This window comes from Cyprinodon variegatus, unplaced genomic scaffold (assembly GCF_000732505.1).
Source record: "Cyprinodon variegatus isolate N-32 unplaced genomic scaffold, C_variegatus-1.0 Scaffold76, whole genome shotgun sequence".
In the NCBI taxonomy this organism is placed as follows: Eukaryota; Metazoa; Chordata; class Actinopteri; order Cyprinodontiformes; family Cyprinodontidae; genus Cyprinodon; species Cyprinodon variegatus.
In genome coordinates, this window is record NW_015150529.1 from 127,014 (window position 1) to 138,597 (window position 11,584).

Here is an 11,584-nt window from a genome sequence, read left to right on the forward strand (position 1 = left end):
TTAAGATTTGCAAAACAAACGTTAGTTGCAGCTGCATTGAAAAGTTTCAGCAGCAGAAACAGCCTTCCAAAGAAAGGAAATTGGATTCCCGCTCTTTCTGGGAGTTGCAGGGCAAAACTATTCGTGGGCTTAATTATCCTTTTTCTTTTTCTTTGGAGAAACTTTCAAGAACCTTTTGTGTTTGGTAGTTAAGATGGCGTAGGTTGGCGGGTTGATTTATGCTGAAAACCACTGGGACTTTATTTCTGTCTGATTCCTTGCTTTTCTTGTTTGGTTTGTGAAATTCAGGACCTAAATGTGGAATCACTTCGCTGACCTGAAGGGCCACGGTACCTGCACCCGCACATAAGCTAATATAGCCGTAGCCCAGAGGAGAGGAATAATCGTCCGACTGTAGGAACCCAGACTCGTGATCATCCCATAGAAATCTAATTTGTCCTTCAGCTTCAAAAATAATCAGCTTTTTTGTGTTAATCTAGAATTGCATCTTCTTCAGAAATATCAACCATGCTATAGATAATTTAGCTTTACTCAGACATTTCATTATTTAGGTGAACTCAGTCTGACCTTGGCAATCAGCTGCAGGTTAAAGGGTCCTGTGACCTGCAGCTCCTGGCCGATGGAGTGAACTATCATCATGATCCTTTCAATAGTTTTCTGATTGAGATCCTGAGGAGGGGTCACCAGGGTGGCATCACCGGAGTGGACGCCAGCGTTCTCCACGTGCTCAGAAATCGCTATGGCCATCACCACCCCGTCACAGGCCACCGCATCCACATCGATCTCCTGTTAGAGAGAAAAGAAAAAGGATTTTAAAGCTTTATTTTAAGTTTACTGTGATTAACGCCAAGTAGCTGTTGTGATGGGTAATTAATGCCTTAACCCACCTTTGCTTCTTGTATGAATTTAGAAATGACAACAGGATGTTCTTTGGACACGGCTACAGCGCTGCTTAGGTATTTCTCAAGGTCGCTGTCGCCGTAAGCGACGTTCATGGCCGCTCCGCTGAGAACGTAGGAGGGACGGACCAGGCAGGGATATCCGACCGTCTCGCAAAACTTCACAGCAGACTGTTGGAGGAGAACGATAAAGTGAAAACCGAGCAATGCTTTGAGAAAGAGCCCGTCTCCTTTCAGACGCCTGATACCTCGGTGTCTGAAAGCTCCTTCCACTGCGGCTGGCTGATCCCGATGGTGTCCAGCATTCTGGAGAACTTGAACCTGTTCTCTGCGCTGTCGATGAACTCGGGCGACGTTCCCAGGATGCGGCACTGCTGGCGGTGCAGCGACATGGCGATGTTGTTGGGCAGCTGGCCTCCCATGGAGAGGATCACCCCCTCTGGGTTCTCGCACTCATAGATGTCCATCACCACCTAAAACAACTTTATTTATTAATTTCAAAACAAACAAAAAACTTGTACAGTTGGACCCAAAGCTTCTACATGCGACATACCTCAAAGGAGATCTCGTCGAAGTAGAGGCGGTCACACATGTCATAGTCCGTACTGACGGTCTCAGGGTTGTAGTTCACCATGATGGTCTTATAACCCATCTGTAATCAATTGTACAGCAAATTATTTACATATGATGCAGAGAAGCAGATTTAAACGCCAGGCAGGATCTTTATCATCCTCTACCTTCCGCAGCTCCGTGATGCATCCAACCGCACACCAGTCGAACTCCACACTGCTGCCGATGCGGTACACGCCTGAGCCGATGACCATGACGTGCTGCTCGCTGAAGCTCAGGTCGTTCTCTGTGCCGTGGTAGGTCAGGTACAGATAGTTGGTGTGGGCTGGCCACTCTGCCGCCACCGTGTCTATCTGCTTCACCACAGGCAGGATGGAGTAATCGTGACGCAGCTTTCTGACTGCCAGCTCGGTACTGTGAGAAATCAACACAGACTTCAGGAAAAAATGGCAGAATAATGATCCAATTGTGTCCAAGCTTTGATTTCTACCCACCTCTGTATAGCCAGAGCTATCTGCTTGTCTGAGAAGCCCAGCTGCTTTGCTTTACGCATCACATCTATAGGTATGGTGCTCTCATCCTGGATTGATTTAGAGAAACATTCAGAATGCAAACAGTATTTAAACTCAGCTTACGTCATCCTAACAGCTCACCTGGCTGTAGTTCTCCAGCAGCCGCTCGTGGTCAGCGATGTTTTTCATTTTGTGCAGGAACCAGCGGTCGATCTTTGTGAGCTCGTACAGCTGGTCCACAGAGTATCCGGCTTTGAACGCAGACGCCAAAACAAAGATACGCTTATCGGTGGGAGTCTGCAGCTCCTGCATGGAGGAGAGGGGAAGAAGGTTAAACCAAAACAAGTGCAGGGAAAGATCTGGACACAACCCAGAGCACGATACCCTAAATCCTGTATCTTGGTCATTTTAAAAGGGTTGGGAAAATAATTTCAGAGTAAATCACTTTATGTACAAGTTTCAGTTTGTAGAAAAAACAAATATCATGAGATGGACATGATTAAGATCCAATTTAGATCAACACTGTAAAAAAACGTTCAGCTTCAACCAAAGGTTTACATTTTTTAAATTTGCAGAATTTCCAGGACAATAAACTGTATGTAGCCTGCTTACACTTTGTCAAAACATACTTTATTAATGTGAAATCAAATGAGAAAAGAGGGGGAAAAAAAGTGCACTGTTTCACACGGACCTATAAGAGGGACGGACAATGGAGGAAGGAGCAGAGGAGAAAGCCAGACAGAGAGGACAAAAGTTTGGGACTCTTATGATCAGAGATCCCGTTGGACTTGTGCAGATCTGGATGAATCTGTAGACGGGCGGAGAGGCAGCCGGTAAGAAAAGCTGGAATTTATGAGATCAGACTGAAAGGTTACCCATGTTCCTCCAGCCTGGCCTTCAGTTTGCCATTAACACCAATTAACAGCTACACCTGAACTGAAGAGGTGGGTTGTGGTGCTAAAGTCTGAAGTTGTTTTATTTTATGGTTGAACTTATTATAATTTTGTCAAATAGTCAATTTTGGTGTTAAGTTTAACTATAAATTAACTGAGTATCAGATTAAGAAAAATAACAATATGAAGCTATTTATAAAATAAATAAAAAATTGTATAAAAAAAAACCTGGTGAGAAATCATTTTTAACTATAGCTATAGGGATTTCAAACTAAAATTTGAGCCCAACCTTATAAGAAAGGATTATCCCATCTCAGCTGAAGGTGAAATGCACTAAAACTGTGCAAGTCTGAGTTTACCTCACAGATCCTCAAAATATTAATTTCTTTGTTCTCTTGTTAACAGTTTGTTGAACATTTCGTTATTCTTTGGGAAGATAACACAGTGCTGCAAACAATCATGATAGTAATAGAACAGGGATTAAATTAAGTTAAAACTCATTTTTTCTTCCACTTAGTCTTAAAGGAATAGTACACCCAAAACATGATTAGCCTTCATTTTCTACTCACCCCCATGCTGAACAACACTCTGGAGTACTTTNTAAGATCCAATTTAGATCAACACTGTAAAAAAACGTTCAGCTTCAACCAAAGGTTTACATTTTTTAAATTTGCAGAATTTCCAGGACAATTAACTGTATGTCAGAGCCGTTTACATGGCCTCAGTGGTCCTTTTTTTCAAATTACGTGCATCATATCAATTTCATTTTTACCATCTTTGTTTTTAAAGCCAAAATGCATCCAAGCGGGGCGAATTTTCTCTGTCTCCTCCATATTTTGTTTACGAATGACTCGTCTCAGTATCCCGCGGCCGGAAATGCTTGTGACACAAGGCAGAGGGAGTCAACACATCTGCAGCGAAATCTGCTGGACTGGAAGTTGTATTCCACTTGATTTGGCTGATGTGCGCCAACCATTCATATATTTTATTTGTTCATGTTTTTTAAATTTTTTATAATCGATTCTTGCCTTCAAGAATCGATGCAGTAGATCACAAAAATTAGAATCGCGATGCATCGTCATGACGATTAATTTGCACACCCTTAGTAATGACAGATAACGGTAACTACAAATTAGAGCATAATTCTTATTATAAAAAAATAACACCATTTATTTAAATGATTGGATCCAAACTATTGGTTATTCACCAACGAGGAAGCAGATTTCTCATCTCCATCACAATATTTATTTTATACCGAAGGGCTTGAAAGTACATTCGAATCCAGTCCTGTTATTGCAGGAATGGATGAAGAGATGCTGAGTTTTATGAACAAACATAGTTCATAAAAAGCAGTTTTGTATGATCCTAGTTATCCCTGTTACAAAAATCCACAACAAAAAGAAAATATTTGGGCAGAAACTGAACATATGCTGGATTCTGATGGGGATTTTTTTTAATGCGTTATTAAATTAAGCATTAATTTCCGCATTTTTTGCTCCAATGAATTTCATAATATCGCGCATGCTCTCCTCGAGCTAAGAAGAAGTCGGAGCAGAGCAAGACGGGAGGAACAGCGGAGGCTGTAGGCTTTGCTTTGCGCAGGCGGTCTGGAGCGCAGCGGGACGGAGGAGAGATGGAGGATGTGGGATTTCGCGGTAAAGCTAGAGCTGCTGCTTACTAATGAAAAATTTACAAACTATCTCAACCCTCGGACTGTTTTATACAGCAAAGATTCAATAAATCAAAGTGAAGCAGAGTGCGTCCGCAAACCTTCTCAGAGACGGGTTTGATGGTGTGGTCAAAGCCCACGCAGTTCTCATCCACCATCCTGAGAGCTTTCTGAAAGGCCTCCTCAAAGCTGCGGCCGATGGCCATCACCTCCCCTGTGGAGAAAATACTTTTTTAAAACAAAACTACGAAACAAAAATGTCCTGTTGCTAATGAGGCTTAAACATTTCAAGAATAAAGAACTCACATATTTCTAGTTTTAGTTTCTTTTTTGTCTTTCAAAAGGTAAAAATATATAAAAGGAGCAACTAATGAAGACGTCCTTATAAAATGTAGTTTACAGGTAGAATTATTAAAGAAAACGCCCTCTCTTTTCTTACCAACGCTCTTCATTGAGCTGCCAATCTTAGTAGAAACTCTCAGGAACTTGCTGAGATCCCAGCGAGGCACCTTCACCACACAGTAATCCAAACTGGGCTCAAAGTTTGCTGTGGTTGAGTTGGTGACGGAATTTCTAGAAGATGGTGAACAAAATGTTAATTAAAAAGAATAAAACTAGGGTCTACCATCTTTAAAACACTGTCAGAAGCATTGAACACTAATCTTCAGCCTAACTTTAGTTATGGCCATATTTAGTGCCACAGATTGTAGTGAGATAACATTAAGGGAAGGCCATAGAAACAATTGCTTTCACAACGCTGCTTGCACATTCTGCACAATTTTATAGCATTGGAAATCAAGAAATCCACCCATGTTGTCATTTTGTTTTAGTGACCTGACATACTTTATACCAGCGGTCCCCAACCACCGGGCCGCGGACCGGTACCGGTCCGTCGGTCATTTGGTTCCGGGCCGCACAGAAAAAAATATATATATAATTTATCGACGATCAGAGTCTGAGTGATGTTTTATTTTGAAAAATATAAAAAAATTTGCTGTATTCTCTCCCAATTACATCAGTCGGCGCATCTGTGCTTCTTGACACAGGTTAATTCAGATCAAGACGTATCCCATCTATAACCCTAACCCGCATCCTATTTTCTGCGGTTAGAGCGACCAAAACAAAGCTACGGAGCAGACTGGACATCAGGAGCACACATCGTGTCATTGTATCCAGTTACGCCTAGATGGGACCGGCTTGTTTTGGAGAAACAAGCTCAGGGCTCCCACTAATTCAACATAATGGTCAGTTTTATTTTTATGCTGTTTTTATTTGATTTTATGCCAGTCGAATCATTTATTTAATCATATTTACCCCCCACACACTTTAAAGGCCGGTCCGTGAAAATATTGTCAGACATATAACTGGTCCGTGGCGCAAAAAAGGTTGGGGACCGCTGCTTTATACAATTAGAGAAAATAAAATATACTCTAAGGGGGTCCAGGGACACATTTTTCTCTGTCTGGGGTCCAATATTGACGCATTTAGGTAAACTTAAAACTTTGCCGACTTAATGATCCCCTGGCAGTCATCCTTCGTTTGTGATTATGATTGAACCAATGTGTACCATGTCTTCTGTATTTCACAACATCAGTGTTAGTGAGCAAAGATATAAGCTCTTTTTGTTATGCACGCTCATACATATGTATATATTTTGATATATATATGCATGTAAAACCTTTTATTTTATTTACCGTATTTTCCGCACTATAAGGCACACCTAAAAAACTCTAATTATCTCAAAAGCCAACAATGCGCCTTATTAGACGGTGCGCCTTATATATGGCAACTACGGTAAGCAGCCGCCGACTCCATTTTCTTCTGCGCGCAGTGCATGCTGGATATATACCAGTATATATATTTCATTTCCATTTGTTTTTCATGTAAAGACCCCAAAACGGCTCCTATTAAGAGACACGCATGTGACGCAGAGTTTAAACTCAAGGCGATCAGTCACGCAGAAGAACTTGGGTATAGAGCAGCAGCAAGTGGGAACAGTGGATGACAGAAGGCGAACACACATAGACAGCGCCGGACGACATATGCCACCATCTGCCAGTGGATCGTAAATGCATGGGCTGATATATCAGTCTCAACTGTGGTGCGAGATTTCAGAAAGGAAGGAATTGTCACTGAACTGCTAGGCAGCAGTAGCGACACCGACTCGATCAATGACGACTTCGAAGAGACGGAGCCGGGCATGTTGGATCCCGTATTCGCCCACCTGTTTAATTCGGACACCGAAGAAGAATTCCAGGGATTCGTGGATGAGGAATAACTTAGTGAAGTGAGCTTTACGTGTTTATTTTGTGTGTTGTGTGATATTAACGTTTGAGCAACGTTGAGTTATTGATATATTGTTATCGCTTTGCACTATTTCGAGTGTTTCTATATTGTGATTATTATTATTATTAATATTGAATGGAGGAAAAGTTCCCCCCCACTATGTGGGGTGTATTAACATTGCACTACATGTTATACCTTAAACTAAGCTGGTTTGTAATCTATTAATAAAGTTAAACTGACCTGACTGTTTTGTTGACATTCCCCTTTAGCTCAGCTCCATCTAATTGATGCATAAAGTAACCCCCAGCCTCTACTGTAGCGTCTATTGTATGCGCCTTATAATCCGGTGCGCCTTATAGTGCAGAAAATACGGTATTATTAATCCTTTTTTTTCCCCCCCACTGTTCTTGTTTATTTCTGTATTACCTTCAATTATCTATTCCTACTAGATTGGTGCCCAACACGTTCTTAGGATGGGGGGTTAAAATATAAATACGACTATAACGCCTCCTTGTAATTGAAATGATATAACTGATCTCTGATGCTCAATAAAAAAGTATATAAAAAAAAGAAGAAAACAAGGAGCAGCAGGTAAAGTTAGACGACTTCTTTGGTCTGAAATCAGGAAAAACATTTACTTAAGTTGTGGGAGCGGGATTCCCAGGCCCAGTTTAGCCGCCACGTATGCCAAAGGGTATCCAGTGGCTTTACTGGCCAGAGCGGAGCTCCGTGACAGCCGAGCGTTCACTTCTATGATGTAGTACTGCAGAGAGAGCATTCAGGATCACAACAAAGCAAGCAGGCTTAATTCTACATCTTATAAAAACCAGAAAAAAAAGAAGCTTTTGGACCTGTTAAGCGTACCTGATCAGATTCAGGATTCAAAGCATACTGGATGTTACACTCTCCAACAATGCCGAGGTGCCGGATCACCTTAATGGCGGTGTTTCTCAGCATGTTGTACTCGTAGTCATTTAGTGTCTGACTGGGAGCCACAACGATGGACTCCCCTGTATGGATGCCCAGAGGGTCGATGTTCTCCATGTTGCACACCTAGCAGGAAGGCAAATTTAAACAGGTTTCTCCAAATTAGGTGTTTAAGTGTGCGCCTGTCCATTACTCACGGTGATGCAGTTGTCATAAGCGTCTCGGACCACCTCGTATTCGATCTCCTTCCAACCTTTGAGGGATTTGTCTACTAGGACCTGAGAGGTGTGAGCGAAGGCTGACGTTACCAGGGAGACGAGTTCCTCTCTGTTGTTGGCAAAACCGGAGCCCAGTCCGCCCAGAGCGAACGCAGAACGGACCAGGACGGGGTATCCTAGACGCTCAGCAGCAGCAACCGCCTAAAAAAAAAAAAAAAAAGAATCCGTCATATGACATGTCGATTATGTTTAAGTTTGTACAGATTTCAGTCTTTTTAAGCCAGTTTAGAGGAAAGGTAAAGAAATAAAACATAAAATTGGCTTTTATAGTGTTTTTATTCAATTATTGCTGCAAGAAACATGTAAATAAAAAAGGCAATCCTGTTGGCAGTTTTTTTTATGTTATCAAAGTTTAATTTTACTTTTAACTGTATTTTCTCAGAGTGTATTTTTCTTTTTTACAGATTTTATAATTCATATTTTTTCTTTTCAATTTCTCGGTTCAAATTCTGTTTCAAAAATATTCACAAAAAACAGCTTTTATGTTTTCAATTTTATTTTTTCATATTTCTTTAATTATATAAATTGCATTCTTCTTAATTTCCGTTTTCCTGATCATGTTCTCTTCACTTCTGCGGATTCGTTTGTACAGGGCTTCAGGTGAAAATGTGATCTGTTAAACCTGCAAAAACTGAAATTTGAAAATTGTAAGTAAATTTTGAATTATTTTTTTAAATAAAACTTGAAACAACAGCAAAGTTACTCTCAAAACCTTTTCTTTTCATTTCTGGATTTATTTGTTTTTATTTTGCAAAATGTGCTCTGCAACAGACATGCGACCTTTGCAGGGTGGACTCTGCCTTTCACACAGATTGCTGGAGACTCAGCCTCACCGTTACCCTGTTAGATAAGTTGAAGATGCTGATGAAGATTCTCAGTCATCCAGGTTATAGTTATTTCGTAAAAGTTAAAAAAAATATCCACTGGACTTGATTTCCAAGATTTGAAGATGTTTCGCCACCTCTGAAGGAAGCTTTCTCAATTCAAATGTGAATTTTTCATTCATTAAGTTGAAGATGGATGGATTTACAAAATGTGTTCTTTTTTATTTCCATCCCAAAAAAAGGGTTTTTATTAGGGATGCACGATATAATCGGCCCCCTATCGGTATCGGCCTTAAAACTGAATATCGGACATCGGCCACCCCACCGATATTTAACCCGATATTTGATCAGCTTCTGAGTTTCTAAAGTCTAAATAATAAATAAATAAAAAATACTACTTCTTCTGCCTCAAAAACTTTTTTACAGACTTAAAAACTTCTAAAAACGAGGGAAAAAATATTGATGCATTAAAATATCACAATATCTTCATATGCTGATATATTGCCATTTAAAAACACCATATCAATCTCTTTTACTAATGAAATATTGCTATATGTCATCGTTATGCTACGAAATCCCCCGAAAATTCACGAAATTTTGCCATATTTTTATATGTTGATATATTGACGAGGTATCGATTTATTTTACTAACAAAATCTCACAAGAATTTGCAAAATATCACGAGAGTTTGTAACAGAACGATGAAATTTCACGAGATTTTGAAAGTAAAATAGATCGATACCGCGTTTTTAAAAATCAATTTGATATCAGCATATGAAAATATATTTGAGTTTATTATTTTTCAAAGTGTCAGAAATGGATAACAAAACTGCTATTTTCAATGACTACTTATTTTTGTCCAGCTTTAACATCGGTTTCGATATCAGTTATCGGCTACATGAGTTTTAAAATATCGGCATATCGGATATCGGCCAAAATCCCAATATCGTGCATCCCTATTTTTTATCTGCAACAATAATGTGACAAAATTCCCCCCATAGCTTATTTCAACAAAAAACAGTCTATTTATGAAGGCCCTTAAAAGGAACGGATGGATGGTTGAAAAATTGACAAATGGATGGATGAATTAGTCAAGAGGTGGATAACTTAGCAAAGTGTACATAGATATGAAAATCTGATGGTTGGATGGACTGATAAACAAGTGAAAGGATGGATACAACTTTTAGACAAAAGGAAAATTTTATTTTCAGTGTTTCTTCCCCACATTAGCCCAGAAGGGGAAAAGTCTTTAATTTTCAATCCACTGATACTTCTCCAGGATGTGGAGGTACACTGAATTTCTCCTCACCTGCTCCACCGAAAGAGCCGCCTCGCTGGGAGCTACATGCTCATTGATCTCCTCCATTTTCTCCACAAAGATCTTCCTGTCCTCTGTCATCTCGATGGAGGCGACCGGCGTTCCCAGGACACGCACCTTGTACTTCTCCAAGATGCCCAGCTTGGTCAGCTCCACGCCACAGTTCAGAGCCGTCTGACCGCCGAACGTCAGCAGAACTCCGTCTGGGCGCTCATTTCTGATCACCTGGTTAAACAAATTAGGATAAATACTTTAACACCAGTCTTCTTACTTAAATCTGATGCTTTTTTTTTTTTTTGCTAATCAAGGAACAAACAATGAGGAGAATACCAACCTGAGTGACATAATCTGGAGTAATTGGTAGAAAGTAGACCTTATCAGCGAGACCTTTGGATGTTTGGACAGTGGCAATATTGGGGTTGATCAACACAGTCTGGACGTTTTCTTCCTTCAGAGCCTTTATAGCCTGGAAAGCAAAGAATATTAAGGATGTATATAAATACAAAATAGGCATAATAAAAAGATTTTAAATCAAATCTTGAAAGTCATTTTTTAATTTTAGAGGGGGAGCAGTTTTCTTGTCTTATACCTGGGATCCAGAGTAGTCAAACTCTCCAGCTTGGCCAATGGAGAGCCCTCCAGAGCCCAGAATAAGGACTTTCTTGGGTCTGACGACCTCCTCTGTCTTTGGAGAAAAGGGGTATGTGAGATGGTCCATCAAACGCTGCTTTACTGGAGAAAAAGAAAAGAAAAAAAAACAACATTAATCCCTTTAACAATAACAGGTCATTCTGTAAGATACTGGACAGACCATTTCAGTTATTAAAGCCGCCTTTATCTGTTTAATGTTGCATGGATTGGCCTTTAAAATGCATCACAGTGGGAGGAAATATAATTACCGGTTTTCGTCCTGTTGCTCTCTTTGTAGTCCTTGACCGTGTCGAGAAAAACATCAAACAAGCCGACCAGGTCTGTGGGGCCCGCCATGTGCTCAGGGTGGAACTGAACGCTGGAGGATTAGAGCCACGTTATTCAGGTCGACTCCCTCCTGTCAAACTTCAGACGAGTCCAAGTCTCAAACGTTTACCTGAACAAAGGTTTGGTGTTGTGCACAATGCCCTCGCTGGTGTGGTCGTTGGCGTTGGTGAACAGAACGTCCCAGTCGCTCGGCAGGGTGTGCGGGTCGACGGCGAATCCGTGGTTCTGACTGGTGATGAAGCAGCGATCCGTTCCGTTATGGATGCACGGCTGGTTGTGGCCACGGTTACCGTACCTGAATTATAAAACGATAAGGAATAATTATTCATAGAATCATTAGTATTAGATGCATCTATGGCTTTGAGCATATGGAGGATAAAAAGTGCCAAAATTAAATAAATAAATACAGCATTAAATAAATAATTAAATG

At 40.5% G+C, this 11,584-nt stretch overlaps 1 protein-coding gene across 1 annotated transcript in view; it reads right to left on the bottom strand.

Moving 5' to 3' along the window:
• Window positions 1-11,584, bottom strand: part of cad (carbamoyl-phosphate synthetase 2, aspartate transcarbamylase, and dihydroorotase) — a 47,359-nt gene that overhangs the window by 27,645 nt on the left and 8,130 nt on the right. The window contains exons 7-23 of the mRNA XM_015372828.1: window positions 11,264-11,449; window positions 11,076-11,185; window positions 10,766-10,908; window positions 10,511-10,642; window positions 10,168-10,401; window positions 7,954-8,175; window positions 7,694-7,882; window positions 7,468-7,592; window positions 4,983-5,116; window positions 4,645-4,757; window positions 2,123-2,287; window positions 1,964-2,049; window positions 1,637-1,883; window positions 1,453-1,551; window positions 1,148-1,372; window positions 888-1,070; window positions 568-786 (exon numbers count right to left, since the gene is read on the bottom strand). Coding sequence (XP_015228314.1) covers window positions 568-786; window positions 888-1,070; window positions 1,148-1,372; window positions 1,453-1,551; window positions 1,637-1,883; window positions 1,964-2,049; window positions 2,123-2,287; window positions 4,645-4,757; window positions 4,983-5,116; window positions 7,468-7,592; window positions 7,694-7,882; window positions 7,954-8,175; window positions 10,168-10,401; window positions 10,511-10,642; window positions 10,766-10,908; window positions 11,076-11,185; window positions 11,264-11,449 — 2,812 coding nt within the window. The remainder of the gene's footprint in view (window positions 1-567; window positions 787-887; window positions 1,071-1,147; window positions 1,373-1,452; window positions 1,552-1,636; window positions 1,884-1,963; window positions 2,050-2,122; window positions 2,288-4,644; window positions 4,758-4,982; window positions 5,117-7,467; window positions 7,593-7,693; window positions 7,883-7,953; window positions 8,176-10,167; window positions 10,402-10,510; window positions 10,643-10,765; window positions 10,909-11,075; window positions 11,186-11,263; window positions 11,450-11,584) is intronic.